Source organism: Pomacea canaliculata, linkage group LG13 (genome assembly GCF_003073045.1).
Source record: "Pomacea canaliculata isolate SZHN2017 linkage group LG13, ASM307304v1, whole genome shotgun sequence".
NCBI classification, from domain to species: domain Eukaryota; kingdom Metazoa; phylum Mollusca; class Gastropoda; order Architaenioglossa; family Ampullariidae; genus Pomacea; species Pomacea canaliculata.
The window spans coordinates 16,714,558-16,742,099 of record NC_037602.1 but is presented as its reverse complement, the minus strand read 5'-3'; the positions used below and the strand labels follow the sequence as shown (position 1 = coordinate 16,742,099).

The following is a 27,542-nucleotide window of genomic DNA, read 5'->3' as shown; positions in this document are numbered from 1 at the left end:
CTGTCGTTTTTCGTCTTGCTTCTTTCACAAAAATTTAGTGACACATTTTTATTGCTTTTATTCGACTATTTCTCCCACGACAGTCCCCCCAAAACACAAACTTGATGTTATTCTATCCGGCGTTTATTAAGATACCGAGTTTTGTATGATGTCAAGTTTATCTTTTCTAATAAAGCAAAAGGTATTTTGAACATATGTGTCCTAGTTATGAGAAGGTGTGTGTTAGAATTATGTAATGAGAAGATGGAAAGGAAAGAAAAGGCATGTTTTCTTGCTTCCCTTTAAAACAGATTTACGAAACTTATCGACTTGGTAAAGTTTCGTTTTTGCAAACCAAATCAGTCATTCATAACATCAAAATGACATTAAATTTTTTTAAAACAAGATGCTGGCAACATGATTCTTACATTTGCTTTCTTTACAATTTGTGAACTACTTATCTAACTGATAACGGCCGTTGTACCTTTTGCAGTTCTTGCTGTAATCAGTTCACCTTGTAGGCCATGTATCAAGTAGCTGTCATTAGGACTTGTTAACTTACCGTTGGAGTTCAATTCTAGTTGAGTCTGAAAACTCCTTTCTGTGAAATAAACTCTGTTTGCTCAGTCCATCCTGCCCCAGACATTTCCTACAAATAACTGCTCAGTGCGATTGTCTGTCGCTCCACTTCATGTATTTTTATACTAGAAACTTATAATAAGATGGCTTGCATCTTTCTTTTCTGATTAAGTTTCAAAACTGTTCAGCTTTTGTGCAATATTTAGCATCGACACATTTAAAGTTAAAATATTCTTTTCACCTATAGCATCTACTATTTATTTATACAACCATTTGCGTATTTAAAAGATACATTTGTATACTTGTTTATTGCCAGCTGCTTTACAAACAAAGTTTTCTGTGAAGTTGAAGACGTCGTTCACGTAGGGTAACACCATCGTGGCTTTTACTAGTTTTCCAGGCTCGGCGACAGAAGGGGGCCACCACCGGAAGTGAACGTGCCAACTCAGAAATAGCATCGCTTACAGACCGTCACTAACAGCGCAGATAAATTATTTAATGTTGGGAGAACTTTTCACAATCTTTTTCACTTTAAATTTTCTTGAACTGCTGAAATCGGGATGCTAACTGTGGGCTATTTTTAGAATCGACGCATTTATGTAGTCAAAGCGGGGACAGGGAACTTCACAGGATCGGGGGGTTACCAGAAAAAATACCCTACGGAGTTGAACCTCGCAATTTTTCTACTGTTGTGAAGATGAAGATTAAGATATTTTATTCTTTTACTCTAATGGGTATCAAGAATACATAAATTTACCTTAAATCATAATAATAATGTCTTCCCCTCTCCCCTCTCCCGTGTTGATATATTGAGTATTATATATATTTATTAGTTCCTTGTGGTGGGCCAGTGGTGCAAACAATAAAGGTCAGTCCAGTTCAATTCCCTTTTCCCCGTTCTTGCATCGTTTTGATTGTTCGATGTGAAGGCAGCAGTGAAAAGGCCATGTAACTGCAGGTATTCAGAGCTCCACATACCCTTATTATTTGAACATGACATACCCGCTACTCTGAGGATTTTCTACCCAAATAGGACGACAAATACTTCACTTCCAACACCTCTAAAACCTTTACTCATACTTTTTTTTCTGGCTGACAGACATTTAGTACCTTGCTTTCACTTCTCCGTGTGTGAGCATATATATATATTCTTTCGGATACTCTGAATGCTTAAGGATATAACTCGGACACGTAAGCCAGTCGTCCAGTGGCCATTTTCTGCTGTCTGTCACAGACTCGTCAGAATTATGAGCAATCGATCGACCAATCAAACGATGCGACATATTAACAAATTTCTTTTTTAAACTGCGCAAGTTTTTTTTTTTTTTGGTTAAAACAGAAACACATAAACAACACAACACATTTTTTTAATTATTCAATCGAAAAGGAGACAGTCGATAGCGCAAAGAAATTTTCCCTCGCAACGCACAGATAAGAGAAGCAACAGGAGAGGGAAAATCCTGTACAGCAACAAACACGTCTCGGCGAGCCCGAGCGTCTAGCCTTACGCACCTCCTGGTCTCGGTTCAGACATGCGCACTGAGGTACTGTGCGAGCAGACGAGAGCGGTTTGGCGTCAATCAACTACTCCAAGCTCCAAGTGTGTGATTTGGTATCGCACGCGCGCTGTGAGGTAAGGTTTGTGACTTTCCGTTGCCGCAGCTTCTTTCTCTTTTTTTCCTTCTTTCACTCTTTTCAGCTTACCTTCAGTCCTTTTTTTTCTGTAGACGGGCAATAGACGAAATGTCTGCACTTTCACTCGATTACTCCTCGGTTAAGTGCGCGCTGCACACCGTGGTTCACTGCCACAACACTGTGTTTTTGTTTCGTGTTATTTGTTCGGCTTGACAGACGGTGGCGAGCGCAGACTGAACCAAGATGGGACCCACACGGAGCCTCATCGCCGTTATCCAACGCCTCCTCATCCTCCTCTTGACCTCCTGTCAGGCTAACGACAATGCCAAGCGACTGTATGATGACCTGTTACGTAACAGCGGCTATAATAAGCTGATTCGCCCTGTTGGCAACAACACGGACAAGCTTGTTGTGAAGCTGGGCATCCGCCTGGCCCAACTCATCGACATCGTAAGTACCTTATGTTTATGTTCTTCCTTGAATCCATCTTTTTATGTCCGTAGTGGTCGCAAGTGTAATCGACTTTTATGTACCAGACGCTAGTGGCTGGTCATCACCTGTTCTCGTTGTCTTCTTGTGCAAGAATGTTGACATTTGACCCTGCGGTGTGTCGAGCTTCTGAACATTTTGTTAAATATATTTATGTCGGAGCAGAGAATGGTCAGGTGAGAGAGAGAGAAAAAAAAAGTGTGTGCGTGGATGAGTGACTGTGCGCGTGCGTTTTTGTGTATAGATGTAGATGTGGATTAGTTTAGGAAAGTATGCCTGAGTTTTGTTTATGTTAATGCATGCGCAGTGTGTGTGTGAGCGCGCGCTTGTAATGGAGTGTGGGAGTGAGTGAGAGAGCAGCATCTAAACAATGTGGTGTGTGTGTAAGAGAGAGTATACTTGTGCCTTAATAATGCATGTGTATTGGAGTGTGTGTTTGTCAGTGGGGAGAGAGACCAAGAGGGTCTGTGTGGGTATTAAAGAGTGTGTGTGTGTGTGGGATGGAGGGGGGCAAGTGATTGTATACATGCCTAAACAACGGAAGAGAACTAGATGTGTGCGTACACACATACACGCGCGAGCGCCTGTTTACCAAGATCCATCTAGCAGAAACGATGTAGCATGGGACTTGAGCCAAAGCGAGGCTGGCTTGGGACACCACGCTGAAAGAGCCGAAACCCTCGTGTGGATGGTGGCTGCACGCGCCGCGCGAGCACACGTGCGTGAAGCGTGTGCACGCTCCTTTCGTGTTCCCCGTGTGTCTGTCGATCGACACACCTGGCGCCTACTCGATCCCTGGTATCTGGCCGCGCATCTCTATATTCAGGCAGCTTTGTGGCGTGGCAACACCATGAAGGGCAGCAGCGACGATTCTGATTTCACTATTAGCTTTATTCTCGTGAACACCCGTTACATGACACACATTGTTACCCTCGCGATTACCCTCTCACCAACTTTACAAGCTTTTGAGTCCCGTGAACGAACGATCGCTGGGGCGATAGTCATGAAGTGAAGGTACGTCGGTGCCTAGAGGTAACAAGGGATCTCAGTGAGAAAGTCTTATCTTAGTTGTAAAGAATTGTCCAGACACCGCCAGATGTAGCCTCATCCTAGGGATGTAGTTTAAAGCTGTGGCAATTCTGTGTAAAGTAAATTAATGCTTTGGGATCTCCGGTCTCTTTCGCAATTTTGGAGACAACGCTTGTCCTTGTTTTTTTCCCACTTTGCCTCGGAACAATGTTTCACCTCCTTTGAAAACTACGGCATCGAGGCCCTCTCGGTCCACTGTCGGCCTATCTTTTGTTAAATTTCTGTAAAAACCGTTTCTTGTCCGTCAAATGCATGTCCCCGTTAAAACCAGTGTGCACATGTACAGAGAGGAAATGGTTGTGGGTTTGGGTTTGGGGGAAAGGCGTTTTCGGTCAAACATCACTTGTATAAAACTTTGACTAAAGTCTGAAAAGTCCTGTTTTAAACACCGTTAATTCTGTTCATGAAACTGTATTTTGAGGATTACTATCATGATTCCACAAAATAATTGTGATTCTTACTTTGAAATTACCGCGACCGTTTTAGAGACGTTGGCAGATATTAAATATAAAAAAAGAAAATAAATAATAAATTTTTTTTGTCGTAAAAGTATCAGTGTAGTAACAGAACCAGTCTACGGAGTATGGTGTGTGTACTGGACCAATACCACGAGGCACGCACGGTAGCATAGGGGCGAACGCTCGCGCTTCACCATTGCAGTGGAAGGTCATGAGGTGACTGATCAAATATCACTTTGGGAAACACTTTTTTTTTAATAGGACACCCTTTCACCGCTGGTTGTCGATTTCCTAAGAATACTTCACATCATCCCCACCCCCCATTCGTCAAGTTCTCCCTCATCACATACAAACCCTACTAAGAGGATGACTATTCCATCAAAATTAGTCAACGAACTTTGTCACTTTCAATGTCTTGTAACCTTACTTCGCAATATAAACTCAAGTTTTTTTCCATTCTGGACACCTTTCTAATCAATAAAAGAAAATTCCCTTTTACATGTTGAATGTGTTTCAGAGTGTTGAAGCGTGCCCTAACGAGGGTTTACAACGGTCAATATATGTCTAATAAATGTTATTCAAATCCGCACCGCATGTATTGTCCTTTTCAGGATTCCAGAGTGCATTCAGGCATGTGAAAAGGAAATTCGTTTTGGTATGTGGGCAGGAAAAGATTGTTTTTTTAAAACATTTCTTCGGAAGCGAGTTTACTGATAGTCTGATGATTAATTACATGTATTGACCGTACCGCTGGTTGTTAAGTACGAGGCAGCGCTGGGACACGAACTCCGGAACAAATTTCCTTTGGCATGCTTCGAATTCCTTCTAATAGGTTACAAAATGAAGTGCACACCGTAAAATTACAGAACAAAAGGAAGCGGCAGATGCACTGTTTCAGCAGAAGCCTGCTGTTTTCTTGAAGTTTATGGGCATGGAGGAATGTGAGGATAAGACCCCCACCCCCTACCGTTTGGCCTGATGCCAAGTAACATGTGTTGAATGCATAGTCGAAGTTGATTCATGTGCCAAGGGTGGTGGCATGAAGCCAGTGGCTTCTGGAATGCACCCACAACCATGCAAAGTTTGCTTAGGTGTCTTACTGTCTCTCTCTCACATACATATACACACGCATATACACACTCACTCTCTCTCTCTCACACACACACACAAAATAGAGTATTTTATCTGCTTTCTATAACTAGTATGTTTCTTTGATTTTTTTGTTTTTTTTCTGCTTCTTTGTGTGTCCACCGCTGAGTCTTTGTCTCTTTTTTTTTTGTCCTTTCTCATTCTCTATTCTCTGTTTCCGAGTTTCTTTTTTTTTTTTTTCTTGACCATCTCTCAATCTCCGCCGCTTCTAAAAAAAGCACACAACAATATGCAACTGAACAGGAGAAGAAGAGTCCCTTGGCCATTCAGCAAGCCCTGTTCTCGTTAACAGGACTGCCCCTCATTTGGAAGTCTAATAGACATGCCCTGTTCCCGGCCCAAGGAAAACTGGAATAAAGTCATTTGTTTTCTCAGATGTAGCAAGACCTTGCAAGTGTCTTCAGATGTTATGAAAATGTTGACCTCTTTAACACTTTCTTTGACATGTTCTCTATCTAACCCTCTTTTCCTTCCCTCCTTCCTACCTAGTACTTGTATGCAGATACAGCAACATTCTCCGTCTTTCAGACTCGTCCTCTTTCGTTCTTTCCTTTCCTCTATCACTCCTCTTTCTTAATTTCGCCCCTCTTTCTTACTTTCCTTCTTTATTTCATTCTAACTTTTCTTTCTTGTACCTCTTTCTTTCACCTTTCTCATATTCCTCATAGAAAATTTGTTTTCAGCTATCCAGTCATTCGACAACACACTCATTTTATGCATGAAGGAGAGATAGAGAAAAAATAGAGAGAAATAAAAGTTTTTTTTATAATCAAGAGGTCTATTTCTCCTCTTCTCTTTATACGAGGACGTTTATGACTTCCTTATTAAGCATGTTTACGAAAAGGAACATTTTGATAACAAAGTTATATCTTAAGTGTGCAGTAAAGAGAAAGCTTCCACTGCTGAGACTCTTTAAGTTTTATTGACTCTTCCAGTGCTAGAGTTCCCTCTTGTAACTAAGTAAAATGAATGCACCGGCTGCTTGAGTGTGAGCTGTTAAAAGTCGTTTATTTCTAGCATTCGGTTTGAGGGCAGGTTATTCGCAGTGCTTGACGAAAGACGAAGGAGATGGCTGCCGTGGTATGAGCTTTTGGAACGCATAAATAGCGTAATGGGAACCGTGGACAGATAACTCTGGAGACTATAAAAAGGGGAATGAATCGACGGTGTGCTTGAATGTGTATTGACCCTGGAGGAGCTGCATGTTATGCACGTGTGCAGAATGGCGCCGGAAAGAAAAGTGAATGGACGTGTTCACTCCGGCTAATGACGCAACGCCCACGACCAGCACGAATTCAAAAACCTTTTCCTCCAATTTGAATCGTGCGATAAAGATGATTTTTAAGAAAAGAACAATACCAGCATTCAGAAGAACCAGCAGGAGTAGGATTCGATGCGTACTTGGAACTCTGATTAGAAAATTCCTTTCCACTCCACCTCACCCACCCCTCAGTCATCGCAACAAATGCTCTTCAGTAATTTACCTTTCTATCAAGGTAGGTAAGGCGGCAGAAGAACAGGCTGCGCCTTGACAATGTGAACCACTTTCGTTTCTCGTACAGTCTAACCTAGCTTACAAGCTTTGAGTGACGGACATTATTAGCTTTCGAAACTTATGGAAATACCTTGAACAATGACTAGAGGTGTAATGTAGAAGGGAAGAGAGGGTCGGGGAGCAGTTAACAGCTTTGGTTAAAAACGGATAGCATTAACGTTCTGTCAGAAAGCAATTTTTTTCTACTAGTAGACTTTGCATCCATGCAAGAAAAAAGAGACATTTTTGCATATTTTGTCTACGACATGTGATGGTACATATAATTAAAGGCTGTGTCACATGATCCAGTTCATGATCGTGGCCCTTACAAAAGCTGCTGAAATATAAGTGCGGAGGCTACCACAGAGATAATTGCGATCTGTAGCATCTTATTTCCCGAAGACCGAAATATTACAGAACTATTCCTTCCCTTTGTTTTTAAATATGATATGCAATTTAATAGGTTAATGTAACTAACCATGGATGGTGCCACGTGCATAATTCATAGCAATGTCACATGATCACAAAAATGATCTTACTGTCAAGAGCTGATGCCTAATGAATAATGGTAACTAAATTTTCTGCCAAGAAAAATATTTAATGATGAATTACATTTTTTTCCCTTCTTAGTTTAATAAATTAACGTTTCGTCGATTTCTTTGACCTTCAGGAGCCGAAAATAGCTTAAATGCTAACTACTTCTCTATCGGGGATCGAAGATTTAAACTTTTTTCCATGACATGTATAAAACGAAAGTGAAGGAGACCTTAAAGAGTCGGAAAAGCGGAATAACTCTGTTTTACGACCAGACTGACGGCTGAGATCATCAGCGAGGCAGGAGAGAAGGAGGAAGTCTAGGAGTTTCAGGCTCAATTTTCTGCATGCGCAAACTTTACTTCCGCTTTTTACAGCAGCGAAGGAAGCCATTGGCTGTCAGAGCGACTGGTCAGACGCGCTTAACGTCCAGACGGAAGCGAAGGGCGGGCGCCAGAAATTAACTTTTTTGTCCTGGAGAGCGCTTAATCTGTGGCCACCTTGTGTGTGCTGTCAGTTCATCTGAGGAGGTAACTCAATTCTTAGCGGCGCTCGGCACGCAGTGGTGACATGTCTTGCCACAGGCCACATTTGTTGGAAATGTAGCCATGCGAGTAGAGGACCGGTCGCCTACTCCATGAATGGATTGATAGCTAAGCTTCAAGGGGAGGTTACAATAAAACAATGCAGTAGATGAAAGTGACAGATTAGGGAAAGGAAGAAAACGGAGATGAAGAGAACGCACATAAAAGGGAGACAACTATATTTGTTTAGTCTTAGTTCCTTAGAGAATTTATTAATAAAACGAAATTTTCATTTTGTAATTAACTTGGCAATGGGTTTGGTAGTGGTAGTGATGGTGATGGTGATTATGATAATGATGACGACGACAACGACATGGGTAATGACGATATTTCAAAATTACTTTAATTACTGAAGGAAATTTTGTTACAGACTCCACGTTTCTCTTGAGTTTTAATGTTATGTTCAGCCTTATTAACACTTTTTTAAATAGCTGTTGTTTTTGACATGACTTGACTAAAACAAAAGCACTGGTATTTTTTATATAGCTGAGATATCAGACACATAATTGACTGCTAAATATTTTAAGAAAATTCCCTCAAAATTCTGAAGCAGGTTCTTTCTTTTTTGTCATAAGAAGAGCATTACATTCTTTACAAGAATTCCATTGTGTATTTTCAGATTAGGGTTTGAATCACGAAAGAACAGGATGAATAATGTTTTCCCCTAACAGCAGTAATGGAAATGACTATTATGGTATTTGTCTTCCAGGATGAGAAAAACCAGATCATGACAACGAACGTCTGGCTACGCCAGGTACAATCTGTGTTTCACTTTTGTCTTAGACAGTGAGCTGACTGTTGTAACAATTTGGTTTTAATACGAGTGGCTGATGCAGATTCCCTGTTGTAGAGTTTATAATCATTGTGTTTGCCTGCCAAAGAGACAGCGAATACAGAATTAGAAGCCATTATCAAGTTTGCTTTCCAAAATGAGACACACGCAATTGCTTTTTAGAATTTAGATGTATTTTATATCTATATATCAACAATGTATAATTTATTTAGTTCTATATTTATGTTTATGGTAAAAACTTAAAGTAGCCAATGGATATCCAGACAGAAAGTCTTTTCTGAAGGTCATTCGAACAGAATACTTTAGAAACCTTTTTCGTTTATTAGATTTTGCTTTGTATCCGTTTCTGTTATTTCCTGTTGTATTTTTATATGACTGAGCTTTGCTTCTAGCAATAATAGCAATCAGATGTAAAATCTTTTCATGTGTTATAGGTTGGTAGGTAGTTCGTGTCATTTTACATCTATTAGCATACGTGTTTTGCATGATCACTTGCACTTATGTAACAATTATCTATTGAATGCTTTTTGTTTGCTTTCACCTTTATTACATTTGTGTTTGAATCGTCTGCTTTCATCTGCAAGACTCGCTTTTTATAGTATAAATGGCATCCTTTCTTTTGGTTTTGGCATTTCTAGCTCTGACGGTCCACTAGAATAATTTTTGTACATTTTATAGTTGTTTACATTAGGCGAGCTGTTATGTTTTCTGTCCTGCCTGTAGTTTGTCATGAGAGATCCCTTCAATTGTTATAGTTACATCCACCTATAGCAACCCTTTACTTATTGCTCCGTGGGTTGTGGTATAGATATTCCCAGGATACTTCTTAAAGCAGATATAATAAGGTCTAGAATTACTGTGAAAACCTCATACTTTCTCAGAATTTGGGGGATTACGCCCCTTTATATAGACGCAAACATCGTCTTGCACAGAAAGGGGACAAAACTGGGAAGTCACGCTTGTCTGTAGATATACATGTAGATATTAACATAATGGCTTCAACTCCTTTTTTGGGGTTAGCCTTGACTACGTGAATGTTGATGCATGTGTTGATATATTTCTCTGCATGGAAATGTTTGTTAATCTGTAGCTGAAGAATTAGTGAGTGGTGTTCGCCCGGAGTTCTACTGAAACATCATAAAAAAATTCCCCCTCCCCACTTCAACTTAATGAACATGAGACTGATGTGAAATGGTCTAAGATTGATTGAAAATATTGTGTAATAGATGGCAACATTTTTTCCATGATATCAAAATAAATTAACATTAAGTTGTGTAGAGCTAACGCGGTCACCAGGTATGAAATCTTTGCACTTTACTAACGTTTGCTCTAACGTGTATGTCGTCTGCTTCTTTGTCCTTTCTGCTTTGCTTGCTAACGTTGGCCGCTTCCGTAGGAGTGGATGGACAAAAAGCTCACCTGGGTTCCCTCCGAGTACGGAGGGGTAGACAGACTGTATGTACCATCAGAACATATCTGGCTTCCAGACATCGTGTTGTATAATAAGTAAGTTGCGATCATAGCTTGCAATAATTCTGTAATAATGAAGAGTTTTCACGGAGGAGGGAAAAGAAAATCAAAACAAACACAAAACACAAACAAGGCAAGTCAACAAAGTTAAAGATTAATGTGATGTCACTGAAAGTTACCGTCAGTAGCAAACTAAAACCTAACTGATGCTCTCCATTTCATACTCATGTGTTAATACATATATATAATTTCTTTCATGCCCACATTCATTGACCATAGTCAGTATTACTTTGTAGACACTATCCATAGTGCAAAGCATTCAGTTACAGAGATGAACTTCATCTTAGACGCTTTAAGCTTACATTGGTACCAGAAAAAAATATTTGAGAGATATAAGAACGTATTTTTATCCTCTTTAGTTATAAAGGAAGAGTTGGCCCACAATAACAGAAAAAACATCCTCCTCTTACACGTAATCGAATCCTTTGTCTTCCTCCGGATTCGACAAGAATGCGTACTGATGAAAGGTGTGGAGCTGTGCGGAGGGAAAACTAATGTTTGGACAAGATAGAATGAAAGGTGAAAGATGGAGAGAGTGTAAGGAGCCGATTGTTTTTACAGTAAGCATTCAATGGTAGTAGTATATTCTTCACTTCCATTCTTTCGAGAAGGGTTCTCGCTCTTGCTAACTTAGCAGTTAAAAGCATTGCTATGTCCACACCAGCAAACATGCAGGTGTGGACTATTGAGTCATGGTCATAGTAGATAATTTATGTTAAGGCAAGTAACCATGGTTTTAAGTGGAACTAGTGAGGTCATCAATTCCCCAGTTTCCGTCTCTTGATATTTAGGTGGCGCCCTTCTAATTTTATGCTTGTTCCGGGGCTTTGGGGCTGTGCTTGACATATTTAAATAATTCCTTCACACGCACGTGTGTTTACATTAATCTAACCACAAAGCCTTGCATGTCCTACTCACATTTTAACGGCCATCTTGTTTACTTGTGACTGGACACCATTGAAGTCCAAGTGCAGAGGTTCTTCGTGGCTAACTTTCGTGAAGTGGACAACAAGATGGTAAACCCTATGAGCATGTGGTGTGGGTTTGAACCTTTCCTACTCAAAGCTGCAGCAAACTCATGACGTCATTGCTTTCGTGACCGTTAACAGCCATTAATGCTTGCGTTACGTCACTGTGCTCTCGGCTATAAATAGATGTCCTGGTTGAAAAGTAGATATTGCTTGATGGTTGAGAAATAGCACAATTCTGACAAAGTGCTGTGATCGTGTTATGGAACTCAAAGGAGTGGCGGGACATGTACCTCCGCTGGGACCCAAAGGAGTATGGCGGCATTGATATTTTAGAGGTCCCTACTAAGGACATCTGGCTGCCAGACATTGTGCTCTTCACCAAGTGAGTCCTACACTTTATGACCTTCCAAATACAATCTTCATCAATCGATCATCAGGTGATAAAGATGCTAGTCTCGATTTTGCTGTAAAAATACTTTATTGCATATAACTTAGGTAGAAGGTTCGTGAGTTTGTACATAAACTTGTCTTTGAGGTAATAGTAGTGGGTCACGTGTAGTCTCTTCCTGTACTTTATGATGGTTTGCCCTCGTTTGTGCACTGCTCAAAATATATGTGTTCTTGACTGTTTGTCTTGGACTTGTGATGCTGGTGATGGTGATGACGATTATTGTACTTATATTGTTATAAAATGATGCTTATTAATAAATTACCATTATTGCTGTTATTATCACCATCGTCCTATTTATCACCTACCCGTCAGGCACATTAAGTGCTAACGTTGTAGTTAATTGTTTGCCATTGATGTCTTTCATCTTTACCTCAAGAGATCTTTTTTCTCTCTTTGCGTTTGTTTTTGTTTTCCTTGGTGTCAGTCATCTTGTACAGGTCTACTTGTTTTTGCATCTGTGTTCTCCCTCTCCATTTGCTCTCGTATGTCTTTCTATATAAATGTCTTTTCGCGCTCGGATTCTATGTCTGTTTATTCCTTTCTCTCTCTTTCTCTCTTACTGTCTGTCCATCTTGCATCTGCCTGTGAGTCAGTCTTTTTTTCTCACCCTCGTCTCTTCTGCTCACATTGTCATTCTTGCTTTCTCACTCACTGCCTTCTCAATCCAGAGTTGTCTCTCACAACGAGACAGTGTTTTCAGAAGAAATAATGACAAAGCGAACATTTTCACATCTTAAATGGAATGAAGACCTGCTGGATTTGAAGTGTGTTGGGGATGGTGATGATGGTGATGGTGGTGGTGGTGTGGTGGTGGTGGTGGTGGTGATGATGGTGTCGGGGGTGAGAAGAGGCAGGGGATGCCGGTCACAGCCACACCATTTGTAACGATCAATATTATTTCTGTTTGCTCAAGACTTCATTTAGAAATATGGCCAGATAGAAGAACTCTTTTCGCTTTCGCCTGTCAAATGGCAGAGTCTTGAGAGTCCTGAGTCCATTCTCTCAGAATCTCGCGGAATCACGTGGCAGAGGGACACGACCTTCAAGCAAGATTTTTTTTGAAATGTCCAGGTTTAGTTCTTTGGAAAAAAGGGGCTGAAGGGTTTTTCGTCTTTGACCTTAACATTTTTCTTTTGCATAGAAAGTTGATATTGCAAAGTTCATTGGGGAAACAGGGAGGATAAAGAGAAGAAGCGTGTTTGCGACATGTCAAAACCATATTTGCTGTTTAAACAACCAATGACAAAACAAAATAATTGAACAAAGAAAAGAAGTTTGGTTTGGTACTGGAGTGATCATTAAATCTGAGAATTTATAGAGAGTAGACTAGGGTCAGATAAGTTGGCAGAAGCTTGTGAGATATTCACTATCTTTTCGTGCCAAGGATTGGTGAAAATGATATCAGTTTTAAAGGTATTGAGTGGTGGCTGTATAGAAATTTATATCGGCTGATGCATATACAACTAGTCGTTTGAACATAACTTTGCATCTTCTTATCAATCAAAATGGAGAATACAGGATAAAAAAAATAGAGAACAAAATTAAAAACCTATAAAGACAGACCCTAGAAATAAAGAAATAAAGAAAATGACAAGAAGGTGACAGCGCCCAGTTTATTACCATTTAATTAAAAGAAATCACCCAGCGATCTAGAATGCATTGTGTATTATTGGTTATTATTGTGTATTATTGGTTATTATAGCTATTTATATTGAGAAGGTGAATGTCATCGACATAGTTTACTGTGTAAGTTTGTATAATTTTATTCATTATATATAACAGCACGCGATTTTGGAAGTCGATGTACAGTTCTAGGGTAGGGATCGCTGTTTTAAGATCCGGTTAGGTTGACGGTTTATTTGTAGTCATCGACCGTTAATGAACTCGTCAAGTCATTCATGTCGTGACGATTCCGTCTATCTGTACACACCTAGTGCCGACGGTAACTACCAGGTGACGCTGATGACCAAGGCCACCCTGCACCCCGAAGGCCAGGTGGTGTGGGAACCTCCAGCCATCTACAAGTCCTCCTGCATCATCGACGTCGAGTTCTTCCCCTTTGACGTCCAGAGCTGTTCGATGAAGTTTGGGAGCTGGACATACGACGGCGATCAGGTTAGACTACTAGACATATCTGTCTATACTTATTTATTTGCTTATTTTACTGACTGTGACATGCATGCACACAAAAAGATTGCGTGTAAAATAGGAATCAACACAAGGGCGCATCTCCTCTCCTCGAAAGTTACAGGAAATGGCAAAAACATCTTCTGGGATAGCATGGTCACGTGACTTAGTAGATGCCGCTTCTCCTCTAGAACCATACATTGTCTCTCTGAATAACTATCTATCTATCTATTCCTCTTCGTGCATCAGGTTGCACATAAGGCCTCAACCAGAGTCCGCCACCGATGTCGATCTGCTGAAACCCGCTCAAGGTGACCCCATGTCCAGCCCTTTCCTTTCATCTCCCTTTCCACTGTTCTTCTCCAAGTTTCCTTTGGGCGGCCTCGTTTTCTTCGGCCGTCTGGAGTCCATCGTAGGGCGACTCTGGAAAGGTCTGCTGTCTGCTGGCGGAGCACATGTCCAATCCATCGCCAACGCCTTCGTTGAACCTGCGTGGTGATGGACTCGGTTTCAGTTCTTCGGTGGAGTTCTTCGTTGCTGATGGTATTTGGCCAAAAGATGTTAAGTATGCGCCTGAGGCATCTGTTTGGAAGACGTCAAGCTTGTTACTGATGGTTTGGTCATCTTCCATGATTCTGATCCGTAAAGGAGGGTGCTGATCACATTTGACTTGAAGATTCTCAGTTTGATCTTCTGGCTGATGTTTTTTGCCTTCCATGTGCTCCTGAGTGAGGCGAAGGCCTGGCTGGCTTTCGCCAGTCGGGCTCGAATCTCCACCTCCGCATCCCCGGTGTTTGACATTTTGGACCCAAGATAGGTGAAACTGTCAACTTCCTCAATCTCTTCTCCATTAGTTTGATGCCGTCTTGGACTCTGGCGTTCACTCTCATACTTTTCGTTTTCTTTGTGCTGATCTTCAAGCCAAGGTTTCCAGCTGTTTCTGAGAAGGCCTTTGTTTTTTCATGCATGTCTTGGTGGCGGTGTGACAGCAGGGCAATGTCATCAGCAAAGTCCAAGTCTTCCAGCGTTGTTGCTGCTGTCATAGTCATGGTCCATCTGATCCCTCTCCTCTCACTGTCGGTGGAAGTCTTCATGATCCAGTCCATGGCCAGGATGAAGAGGAACGGCGACAGAATGCAGCCCTGCTTCACCCCGGTACTGACGTTGAAGGGGTCTGTGAGCTCTGTGTCACAGACAACCTGGGATTTGAAATCGCTGTACAGCATTGCAATGACCTGAACAAGTTTTGCAGGACTCCGTAATGCCTCAGGATCTTCCATAAGGACTCGCGTGGATGCTGTCAAAAGCCTTCTCCAGGTCGATGAAATTGATGTACAGCGGTGTGTTCCATTCGTTGCTCTGCTCCAGAATCTGTCGCAGAATGAAGATGTGTTCGGAGCAGGATCGCCCAGGACGAAATCCTGCTTGCTGTGGTCGGAGGTCTTTCTCAAGAGTTGCCGTCAGTCTTGACAAAACAATCTTGCTGAAGACCTTGCTGGTGAGGGAAAGAAGTGTTATGCCCCTCCAATTATTGCAGTCTCCAAGATCTCCTTTCTTGGTAACTTGAAGATGAGCCCTGTCTTCCAAGCAACAGGGAGCTGCCCTGATTCCCAAACTTGCTTGAAGATTTCAGTCAGCTTGGGAGCTGTCACATTTATATCTGCTTTCAACATCTCTGCTGTTATTCCATCTGCCCCTGGTGCTTTGCCGCTCTTCATTGTCTTGACTGCTGCTGTCACTTCTTCCAGGCTTGGTGGGTCTGTGCAGATGTCAAGGTCTATAGCTGCTGGCTGGATGTCTGCAAGCTGAGGGGGATCTGGTCTGTTCAGAAACCGACTCAAAATGTTCCTTCCAGCGCTGTAGTTTTTCTGCCTCTCCTCGATGACATTACCGTTCACATCTTTCACTGGCACATCACTGTTCTTAAACCCGTTGTTTAGCTGCTTGTTTATCTTGTACAGTGTCTTCAGGTCATTTTTACTTGCTGCATTTTCTGCTTCATCTGCCAGTTTCTCTATGTGGTCTCTTTTGTCGGTTCTTGCCATCCTCTTTACCTCTTTGTTTAGTTTTGCATATCTTTGTCTGAGTTGTTCTTTCAGGCGTTCAGATCTGGTGCTGTTGATTCTTTGTTTGGCTGACTTTCTCTCTTCTATCTTCTTCCATGTCTCTTCTCTGATCCACTGTTCTTTCTTTTTCCGTTGGAAACCCAGTATTTTCTCTCCTGATTCCTGTAAGACTCGATTGAAGTCATCTAAGGTCATCTCTTGTTGGTCTCCTAGTGCTTGGAACCTGTTCTTTACTTCCATAGCAAAAGCCCTTTCGATGGCTGGATTTTTCAGTTTGCCAGAGTCCACTCTCTGCTGACGTGCCTGTTTTCCTCGTGATCGACGTAGCTTCAGGGAAACTGTGGCTATCACAAGAGTGTGGTCACTGGCAATGTCTGCTCCTCTGTAGGCTCTAACATCTTGAAGTGAGCTCCTCCATTTTCGGTTGATGATGACATGGTCTATCTGGTTCTTTGTGATCCCATCTGGTGATGTCCATGTTGCCTTGTGGATGTCTTTGTGTGGGAAGAGTGTGCCACCAATCAGTAGGTTGTTTTCTTCACAAAAGTCTGCCAGTCTCTCTCCATTGTCATTGATGGTTCCGATTCCATGTTTGCCCATGACATGCTCCCTGCAGGTGTTGTCACTTCCCACCTTGGCATTGAGATCGCCGATGATGAGCAATATGTCATGGGCTGGAACGCTCTCTGAGGCTGCCTGGAGCTGATCGTAAAAAGCATCCTTGTCTTCTGCCTCAGAGTCATTTGTTGGTGCATAGCAGGCTAGCACTGTCAGCTTGGTGTACTTTGAATGGAATCTTGCTCTCAAAAGCCTAGGTCCATAAGGCTTCCATTCCAGCAGTGCCTTTTCCGTTTTCTTGTTGAGGAGTAGAGCTACTCCTTCAGAGTGCTGAGCGTCTGATCTTCCTGAGAACAAGATGGTATGTCCTGACGCTAGTCTCCTCTTTCCCGTGCCGGTCCATCTGACCTCACTGACTCCCAGGATGTCCAAGTTGTAGTTGTCAAACTCCTTGACTAGTTGGAGCATCCTGCCAGTCTGGTACAAGGTCTGGACGTTCCAGCACCCCACCCTCAACTTATGCCTCGGCTTCAGTAAATCCACTGTCGGGGCGCCAGCTCCCTTTCGGGTTTGGCTGTCGTCCGTCATTAGTCCAGTCACCTGGTGTGCTTCATTACCTCCGCCATCTGTGACGAGTTCTCTGGTTTTAGTTTCTGTAACATACCTTTTTTTACATGGTGGGGTTGTTAGCCCTACCACAACCTAATTTACCTCTAGGTGAGGTGTCCACCTTAGTCGCCTCTTACGACATGCCTGGCTGGATGGCAGGGACCCTATTCTTACAATGCTTGCTAGGCAAGCATACCCCGGGGTCCCACAGGGGTCTCTGAATAACAATGAACACTTTATTTTTTTTTTTTTTTTTTTTTATCGTCTACTTTTTGCGCAGTTGCAGTGAATGAGCGCACACACACCGAGCTTGGCACATAGCAGTTAGAATTTCAGCCACCGCTTGTAACACACCCGGATCCACCAGAATCGTTTACCATTACGAGTTTCCTATAACTATTACTGGAAATTATCAGAATTATAGGAATTGCGGCTAAAACCACAACATTGGTTTTTGTTCCATCTGTGACTGATTAAGCACGGAATCGAGGTTGTACATTTGTTCCTGGGGTTGAACACTGTTAGGAAATTATTACAGGCCTGGGTAACGTCACACAAGGTAACAAATACGTCACGTGACAGGTTACTTATTTAGGGTTAAAGTTTAGGTAAGAGTTATGCTGATTGTCGTGAAGACTTTTCTGCAAAGTACGATCGCGATTTAAATAATACAACAGAAAAATAATTAGGTATACAAAATATTGTCAACATCGCACGGATCATCAGAGTGCAAACAAACAATCGTGGTGTATCTCTTGGGACTGGATCACGTGATCTGAGTTAGAAACCCATTGAAATAATAAGTTCGTGTTTCTTGGCTAAAAAACAAGATATTTACTTCAGATGAACAGAGATTCTCAGTTTCTCGTAAACGCGGGCATTCACGCATGACCAGAAGGCTTATTCCCTGAGATGGACCACAGCTTTGCAGGCACTCGTAGACAGGTCCCCTCACCCTCACTGTTAAGTGATCACTACTCACGTTCGACTTATTCCGTCCACGCCATCCAGCAGGAGGCCGGAGAGATTGCGAAGCAGCTTGTCGTCTGCTCGAGTGTGTGTCTGCATTTCGTATTCCATTTCTCCATAACTTCTCCCGTCACAAGCGGGAAGATACTGTCGGCTTATAACTGTGAGATTGCATGCGAAATGCGGCTTTTGTTCTGTACCTGGCTTGTGTCTTCTGTCCTTATCTTTGCTTCGGGATGTCAATGGGTTGCTGACACGAGTGCAGCCCATTTTCCTGGGATTTCGGTGTTATTTTACTGGAAAGAGAAATGAATAATTATTAATAATAATCAGACACCTACGATTGATACTGCTTGTCCAGACATACATTTTCTAGTAGTGGACATTAGAGTAAATACCTCATTTAATGTTTTACTGTGTTCGATATACAATCATCGGTGTCTTACTCGTAAAATTTTGATCAGGCATTCACACACACACACACACACACGCTCGCGCGAAAAAAGATGAACACACGCACACACATAAGTGCCTCATACGGACTCTGGTTTCCTGACATGTAGTCCATCGTATGCAAAACCGTCTATGCAAAAATTTAGGATACCCGTATCATTTTAATATAGTTCTGCTTCTAGTGACAAGTCTCATCAAACAGATTAACTATTTAAAACAAGCATGAACATATTCTAATCATATAAACTATAGTTTGTTTATCTGTACACTTGACCACGTTGAGATCTTTATTTCAAATTTGAGATATAAAAAGAACTGTCATAATTTTTTCCGAATATTGTTCTTTTAGCTTCTGATTATATTTTTCCTACGTCTTCTTTGAGTTTGTTTTAGACTTGCTATTCTTTTATTATCGCGGTTGTTGTTTTGGCTTTGTTTCTGCAACTGCCAGGTGTTCCGTGTTAGTGTACTTTGTATTTTGTCTTTGTTTGTCTCTTCAATGCAATGTGTTTCAAAAACTGTCCATAATTATTATCGTGGTAAGATAAAATTTATAAGTTTTTTCTTGTTGAAATTTATGGTGCTTCTCTATTTCTGCGCGTGTGCATATGTAGGTGGACCTAGTGCACATCTGCGAACCGCAGTCTCCACCCAAGAAGATCATCCAGAAAGGTGTAGACCTGCGCGGCTTCTACGCCAGCGTGGAGTGGGACATCCTGAACGTGACCGCCATGAAGAACATTCGAAGCTACCCGTGCTGCCCGGAGCTGTACCCGGATATCACCTTCAACGTCACCATACGCCGCAAGACTCTCTTCCACACCGTTAACCTCATCATCCCTTGCGTCGCCATCTCTTTTCTGACCGTTCTTGTCTTCTATTTGCCCTCCGACAGCGGAGAGAAGGTCAGTGAACCGTGGAGAAAGGAAAACCACACTAAGCTGTTATTTACTTACTGACATTCTTGGCTCATAGCCCTGAGGTACAAAGTAGGCAACAAGTCCAAGGTCTTCGGTTGGGGTCGAAGCTAGAAATATACCACGTGGTTTTATTTGGCACCATCGCGTGTTCTTGTTCAGCGCCATACACCCACAATGTTAGAGCCATTTATAAGTGAAGCAGTACTTTACTTGAATATCAGTCAAGTTTCTAGTATTTCTAGGTGAAGCAGAATGAGCACACAAAAGCATAACACCAGTTACCATATATTTCATAATCTTATTTACTCGGTTCGCTTCTTCTAACAAATAGGGGAAAGAACACATGCTGTCAGTATTCTCTCACTTCATAGTGTCTTGACTTAAATACAGAGATAAATACGGTTTACATTTTTAAGGTAAATATTCTTGACAATATCTTTGACATTATCACGGCATAAAATAATATTTTTATGATAAAGATTAAGACTATATTAATTCGCGCACACACAAAATAATACATATTGAGGTGGTGTATTTTGTGGGGAGGATGCTAGGCTAAGTATTTTAAATCCTAGTTTTGCGTAAAGTTGCAGACGTTTATTGGATTTTTATTTGTTATTTATATCTCTGCCAGTAAAATGGATGGCATAACCTCCATCAATATGTATTCCATTTCAATAGAGAGTTTAAGATTTTAATTAAATTACAAAGGTTTTTAATCCTACGACGCTATGATCACACGAAGGAGCATCTACTTTGAAAAGAAAAATGGATAATTCAAAGTTTAAGCTTACGTCTCATCTCTTTTTTAAAATATAAATACAAGAGAAAAGCGTACAATTTATTCGAAGGTGTATTAATTAAATTGTTGAAACTGTGCATTATATTAATAATAATGAGTTTCTTGTATGCTAATTTTGAAAATGGAAGATGGGCGGAAAAAATCGGAAGGAAGCTGCCAAGGCATTCCAAGACTTTTAATGCACAAATAAGGACAAAGTTTGACCACATTTAGTGAAGTTTGTAACATAACAGTCGTTAAGAAATATTAGCAAAACTTGGTCAAACTTTCGCTCCTCTCTGTCTGGATAAATATACTTTTGATATGTTACATTGCGCGTAGTCTGTTAGTCCCATCATGTCGAGTGGTGCACTGCTCAGCGCATGTTTGTGACAAAGCAGTTACTAAGAATGACATGACATGACAGGTGACACTGTGCATCTCCATCCTGCTGTCCCTGACCGTGTTCTTCCTGCTGCTTTCTGAGATCATCCCTCCGACCTCTATCGTCGTGCCGCTCATCGGCAAGTATCTGCTCTTCACCATGATCCTCGTCACACTCTCCATCATCGTCACCGTCGTCGTCCTCAACGTCCATTTCAGGTGAGTTTCCGTGTCTGTCATCGTTCTCTCCCATAAAAAGTGTTTGTTTTGTGTGTGCTAAACATTCATTCTTTAGTAAGCAATGTCTATTTAGTGTATTGAGTTTAACATTTATTCTTTAGCAAACACTGTCTTTGAAGTTTGTATTTAGTAAAACACATTTCTTTCACAAACACAATTTGTGTGGTGTATATTTTCTTTAACATTTTTTATATAATTACTTTTTGTAGTGTGAACCTCTTTAAAAAATGTTTTAAATCATAGTTTAACTTTATAAAAAGGTTACAAGAAACTGAGGGAGCATGATTTAATATTAGTAATTGCATGTCTTTATGTATGTGTGTGTGCCCGCGCTTGTGTATCAGTGTGTGTTTGTTTGTGTATGTGTAAGAGAGAGAGAGAGAGAGAGAGAGCATTTGTTTTTATGCACTCTTGTGTACGAGGCACTGAGACCTCTTCAATCGCGACTAATTATTCCCAAACCCTCCGGCCCTCCTTTCCAACATTTGAAGCTTATCGTCTTCACACTGCAGGTCTCGCGCAACCCACAGCATGTCCTCTTGGGTACGACGGGTGTTTTTGAGCATACTGCCTCGTCTACTGCTCATGCGCAGACCGTACCAGGAAGAAGGTGAAGAGGAAGACGCCAAGAAGGCGATCACGCGCAACTGTAACGGCATTGAGGCTCGACAGATGTCGCAGCAGCCGGTGGACCAGGACACTCTCCCGATCCGCTCCCCTATGGGCTACGCCTATTCCATGGACACGACTGAGCAGTACTCAGGCCTGTACGAGCCGTCCTGTCAGTCGCACTTCTTGCAGCAAAGGCCGGACGAGTACGCCACCCCATACGACAGACACCCGGCATCCCCCGCGCTGCTCAGGCGCCGTGCCTTGTATCCTCAGGAAATCCTGGACGCCATGGAGTCGGTGAACTTCATCGCTGAACATCTGAAGAGAGAGGCCCACGACTCGTCGGTATGGCAACAACCAAGTGACATAATTTACTTTAAAAAAATGGTTTAGATTGACCCTACTTAACAACAGTTAGACCATATGGCACTGACATATAGCTCAATTGCATTCTTGAATGTTTTCACTATCGAGATTATTTTTTTATGATGCTAAGCATTCTTACTTAAAAGTATATTGCTTTGTAATTTTTATTTCTGTCTACAGCTTCCAACACTATGGAAACGGCGTTATCCAGCGGTATGATTTTGGATTTTGTTTCATTTTTGTCACATTTTTCAGACAGAAAGTGTACATGTGTTTTGTCAGACATGTAAATATTTTTTAATATCTAGTTTTTAATTGAATAATTCTCTAGCGTGATGCATCTTCGATATATAATTATACACTAATGAAGACATTATCTTTATTTATCAGAGGTAAAATGCGTGAATGTAAAATTTCTTTAACAGGAGGTGATGACATGTACTGTTATGCCTGACTGATTTCGTACCCATAACACTAACAGCTAAAGGCCATAGTCACGTTTGTGGATATATATATATATCGGTGGATTTAAATATAAATATAGATAAATAACAAAAATAAAATAATGCATGAAATTTGATGAATACTACCAGCAATTGTTTCACCTGCTTTGCACATTTAATATTTCAAGAGCGGGTAATGTTTTTAGAAAGCATACAATAACTGAAGGCAGGGATTTGTAATACCTCCCGTTTGTTAAAATATATACACAAACCAATTATTTTGTTTTACTTTTGAGGTATTCCAGCTAAAATCTGGAAGATTCGTTCTTTGAAGTTGTAGAGTGTTGTGCAGTATATATCATACGAAAATATCAAGAGAGCAGAAGCTATTTAATATCATTAAATGTAGAATGAGGTATATCTTTACGAGAGTCGTATCATCTACAGAAGTCATTAACTCATTAGACTATGTATAAATACTCGCACATTTGATTGTTGGCTGTAATCACTCGTTGTTGCTATTACAACCTGGCCTCGCTCTCGCAGACGATTGAAGACTGGAAGTACGTTGCCATGGTGCTGGATCGCTTGTTCCTGTGGATCTTCACCACTGCCTGCTTTGTGGGCACTTTTGGTATCATCCTGCAGGCTCCAACCCTGTACGACGACCGCAAGCCCTACACTCAAGCGGCGGACCACCACTGCTATGGTTCGTACAACACGCGGTGACATAACGCAGAAAGGTGCGCGCGCAGTGGGGGCCACACTTCCGGCCTCTCACGAACCCACGTCCAACGTGAACAGTTTGTCAGGGGCTGCATCAGGTCGATGACTGTCTGCCCTCAACCCCTTAACCCCTTTGTGCTCCCTGAAATGATAGTGCAGTTCTCTCGTTTTTAAAGAACCACGCGCACCTTTTAGAAAGCATGTTGAAATGGCGGACATGTTTTGTTTGAACTTGTTTTCACCGAATGATAACATCTCTCAGTTATTTAGCTAACCTCCCGTAAGGGTCTCGTTTGTAAGAGGGCGGACAGACGGACGGATATGGGAGGAAAAGAGGTGGAAGAGAAAGGGAGCAACAAGAACGGAGACAGGGAAAATAGAGAAAAGGGGGAGACAGGGAAAGAGAGACTGCAAGATTTAGTCTGCTTACAACCCTTGTTAAAAAGTCGTGAAAGTTGAGTTGAGGAGCTGTTAGTAAACACTGATTTACAAATAATTGCGAGTTTGATGCACTTACAGAATACAGTGAAGAAAGTACACATGCCCGTCATGGTGGGATTTAACAGTTTGAAAATCAAATCAGAAATTATCCCGTGTTTCGAGAACTTTTATTTGTTTGCTACTGTTCAGTTAACGTTTGTAATACGGAAGAAAGAAGAATCTGATAAATAATCGTCTTTCATGTTGGTGAAACATAGTGTGATATCAAACAGTATGCACGCACACACACACACACACCTGTATGTGCATACTTAGTATGGACAGACAAACATGCATGTGTCTGTTCCGTGTGTGTGTGTGAGCGTGCGCGCGTGCATTCCCAGCGGCTGATTTAGCATTCTTCCTCCTCTATACTGTGTCATGTCAAAGCCAGACGCACGCGCGGTCAAGCAAAACATTTTTTTTATGCTGGAATGGAATGTCTAGGATAGTGGTGTGTGCAATATGGACTGTACAGAATGGATCAGACATTTGTTTATCTCTCAGACTCACTCCATTACCCAGGATGCACCTGCAGGAACGCTCTTTACAATTCCTTAGACAAGTTCTTGGAATTGGGTATTTGGTCTTTCATGCGTATGTGTAAGTAGTTGCATCTTTTTTAACAGGAAAAAGAACTAATTTTAGACAACTGTTTTAATTTTAGAAATTTTCGATTTTTTAAGAACAATTTTAGACCAGACCCCTGTTATTAACATGTAGTAAACCCATTGTTGACATGAATGTGTACTTATCTACATTTCATGAGATGGTTTAAATTTGTTTTAAATGTGATACTAATATTTGGCTCTTTAGTGATTGCTGATAACATCTTTGTCTTAATTATAATCTCATTTAGATTATTCTGTTTTAAGCCACGAGTAGTGCGGCCCAGTTTTAAACTTTGACCCCCCGAACAGTTGTCTCAAAATAAAAATAAAGTGGAAAACCATTTCTGTCGGGTGTTCCATGTAGCTGACTGAGTTTTTCATTAAACTATGGTTTCAACAGCTCACTTGTGTGTGTCTGCTCGCCGTGAAAGAATATGAGGTTGAGTGCGCCATCTGTCGGTGGTTTCTAATGGTGTAAGAAGAGGGGTCGACACGAGCTTCATAAAAAGTCCGAGTTAAAGATAATTCAAATTATTTTCCTTTGTGATATCACAGCTGCGTTTAAAGAAAGAGGGAGAATGTTCTTTGAAGGAGTCTGTCATATACATCAGTCAAACATTTAACGACGGGGCCTTCAGGAAAGACCCAACAAGAGTCCATTTGTTATAGCGGGCTCACCCTACCAAACATTTGCGATACATTTTCAAGTCTCCCTCTCCCAAAAAAAAAAAAAATAAATAAATAAAAAATCACAATAAAGGCGATGGCATGTTCTTACGAGATTTAAGAGATATTTTTCTCAGGGAGGGTTGGGTTGAAGGGAAGGGGAGGGCAAGCTAAAGTATTCATTCGCTAAATCTGCAATATTTAATATGCAAATTTGTCTTCAGTCCCAGAAGCACAAAAGCACTAACCGCGGAAGGAAACGGTTGTATCATCCATTCATCACTCCGTTTGAAAACAGCATCGATAGCTGGATCGAAGCCCGTGTGGAGAATATTGTTATTATAATGGCACGGACAAAGCTGCAAGGATGGGACTATTTTCACAGCAGGGGAGAAATTTACAAATGAATCGTCCAAAATTCGACAGATTTCCCCTCAGCTACTCCATTCAGTCCTCGTCCATATCCTCCGTCGGGTTATTTTTTTATGGCGTCTTCATCATGGAAGTTGCTATGGCCTGCATTTTTGGGATGGTCCTCCGTGTAACATGGAGAGGATTGCCTCCGTCTGCCGCCTAATAAAACAGGAGGAGGAGAGCCGTGTTTTGACAAACGCACAGAACCTGTGCGCATTAATCCACAGGCTGACGTGTGTTTTCGGGGCCAATTTTCAGCCTGGCTACCTCGTCTTTCGCGTTTAATTAAATCCATGAGACCAGCGGCAAACGAGACAGTACGGAATCGTGTCATCAATATTTCCTGTGGCGATTAGGAGGGAAGAAAAAAGTCTTCGAGGCCTGGCCACTGTCGGGAGACGAGAGTTGGTAGCCCGCGAAATGAGATGAAATACTATGGCACCACGAAAGCAAGAAAGACAGTTTTATAACGGAAACCTCTTCACCCTAAATTTTCTTTGCCTACCTTGTAAGCAGTTTTATACTGAATATTCTCACGGTAAACAACGAATGAAATCATGTGTGAGGGAACACTTGAATATTTTTTTATCTTAAGCTGAAAGTTGTGTGTCTGTTTTTGGCCTGTTAGTTGGGAGGATAATAATGAAGTTTATGTTGTGTCTAGTGTGTTTGCTATTTATGTTGTTGGTTATAACAAGGTTGATTAATAACCTCCGCGTATACCAGACAGAGTACCTCCTTTAGAAACTGGCCACTTCCTTCATTTTTCTATTTTCTGTCCCGTAGTCCTCCTGCCCTTACCCCCTCCATTCATACACTCCAGCTGTCGTGAAAAATATTGTTCCTAGCGCATGCTCACTATCAGTCGCTCCTCCATGAACAGCCATTTAACGGAGGAATGGCAGACAAGCGAAATTGCTATTGGCACTGTATGCACGACTTGCTGTCAAGTTTTGTGTTTATCCAAAGTCGGCGCATTCATCACAGAACTTGCAGCCATGTCAATTTAAATGAGACCCACAGATGTGCTATGTATACCTGCTGCCTAGAGGGGTGGTCACTGAGAGCGGGGAAATACCCTCCCACCCCGACACCCCCCCTTCCCTAATAGGGTGTAATCTAAAAACTTTTCCTCACCTGTCCCCCATCTTGATATTCGTATATGTCATAAGCTGGCATGAAATATTTTTGACACCCACCTTCTTCACTTTGAAATCAAAGAAATAAAACCAGGAAGAAAGCAGCAAGCATTACCAAGTTCAGTGGGAGGGGTTTCCAAATGATGAGAGAGCTTCGCCTTAAGAGCAGGGAAGGGGAGACTTGTCTGTTGATAACCCAGTGACGGTTATCCATTAGTTTTGAAACATCAGGTGCCATGCGCTTGTTGTCAATCTGAGAAGTTTACCACTTCTGGAAATAAAAGAATTAAAGCAAACATTTAGTGTTGGACTGGTTCCTGATTTATATCTGTGTGTGTGAGTGAGCGCATATTGATGTGCCTGTGGGTTATATTATCATCAATTATTATTGTTGTTGTTGCTGTTGTTGTTGTTGCTGCTGTTATTGTTGTTGTTGTTTCAAAGGAAGAAACAGAACATCTGGCTGTATTAGAAGTGCATGGAAGTTATTTATGCTAATTTCCTAACTCAAAACCTTGGTCTGGATTTTAAGCTTCAAATTAGCAAGAGCGGTCCGGTGGCGCAACGGTTAGCGCTGTTAGCGCCTGTCACCAATACAGTGAAGGTTGGCTGCCCTGAGTTCATTTCTCGTCTCGGGCACGCTGTTCTTTCTCTGCACGTGGCATCTGTTTACAGGGCTGGCTGCTTGCCGTAATATAGCCTTAGCTGCTGACACGGCGTAAAACACCAATTCCCCCCCCCTCCCCTCAAATTAGCAAGCAGCTCGTATTCACACTGCCCACCATATGGTAGAGGCTACTTTAAACCATCTGCCCCGTGACCACATTCAACTTGAATTGGAGGGCAGGTGGATGATGGGATTCGATCACAAGTTTGATTAGAAGGCCCTGGAATACAACGGCCTCAGGAACAACTGCCAGATGCTGTCAGCACCTTGACATTCTTCAGTTACCTTGTGCCTCACGGGAGGTACTTCATTGGGATTTGGACGGCTGCATATTACAGGAGTTTGCTCTACAGAACATGAGATGTTAATAGAAGAAAAGATAATGATTTTTACCCATCCTTTATAGTTCCTCCCCTCTTATTTTGCTCTCCCTGCCTTTGTTTTTTTTTTGGGGGGGGTTTTGTCCCTTATTTTTCATCCTTTTCTTTTGCTTTCTTCTATGCATTGTGGGTTTTCCTCCTTCATTTGAGAGTGTA

The 27,542-nt window shown here is 41.6% G+C and overlaps 1 protein-coding gene across 3 annotated transcripts; it reads left to right on the top strand.

The window, feature by feature from the left end:
- The first annotated feature begins 1,993 nt into the window (after window positions 1–1,993).
- Window positions 1,994–26,535, top strand: LOC112553967 (acetylcholine receptor subunit alpha-like). 3 transcript variants are annotated; one of them, XM_025221512.1, is made up of 10 exons: window positions 1,994–2,191; window positions 2,410–2,643; window positions 8,740–8,784; window positions 10,220–10,329; window positions 13,710–13,890; window positions 19,172–19,462; window positions 20,686–20,861; window positions 21,395–21,839; window positions 22,041–22,073; window positions 22,850–26,535. In XM_025221512.1, the coding sequence occupies exons 2-10, from the start codon at window positions 2,437–2,439 to the stop codon at window positions 23,030–23,032; spliced, it is 1,671 nt and encodes a 556-aa protein (XP_025077297.1). In that variant the 5' UTR covers window positions 1,994–2,191; window positions 2,410–2,436; the 3' UTR covers window positions 23,033–26,535. The 3 variants fall into 3 exon arrangements, with proteins under 3 accessions (XP_025077297.1, XP_025077295.1, XP_025077296.1); XM_025221510.1 differs by lacking the exon at window positions 10,220–10,329 and adding an exon at window positions 11,597–11,706 and having other exon boundaries at window positions 2,003–2,191; XM_025221511.1 differs by lacking the exons at window positions 1,994–2,191; window positions 10,220–10,329 and adding an exon at window positions 11,597–11,706 and having other exon boundaries at window positions 2,203–2,643.
- Window positions 26,536–27,542: the final 1,007 nt, after the last annotated feature.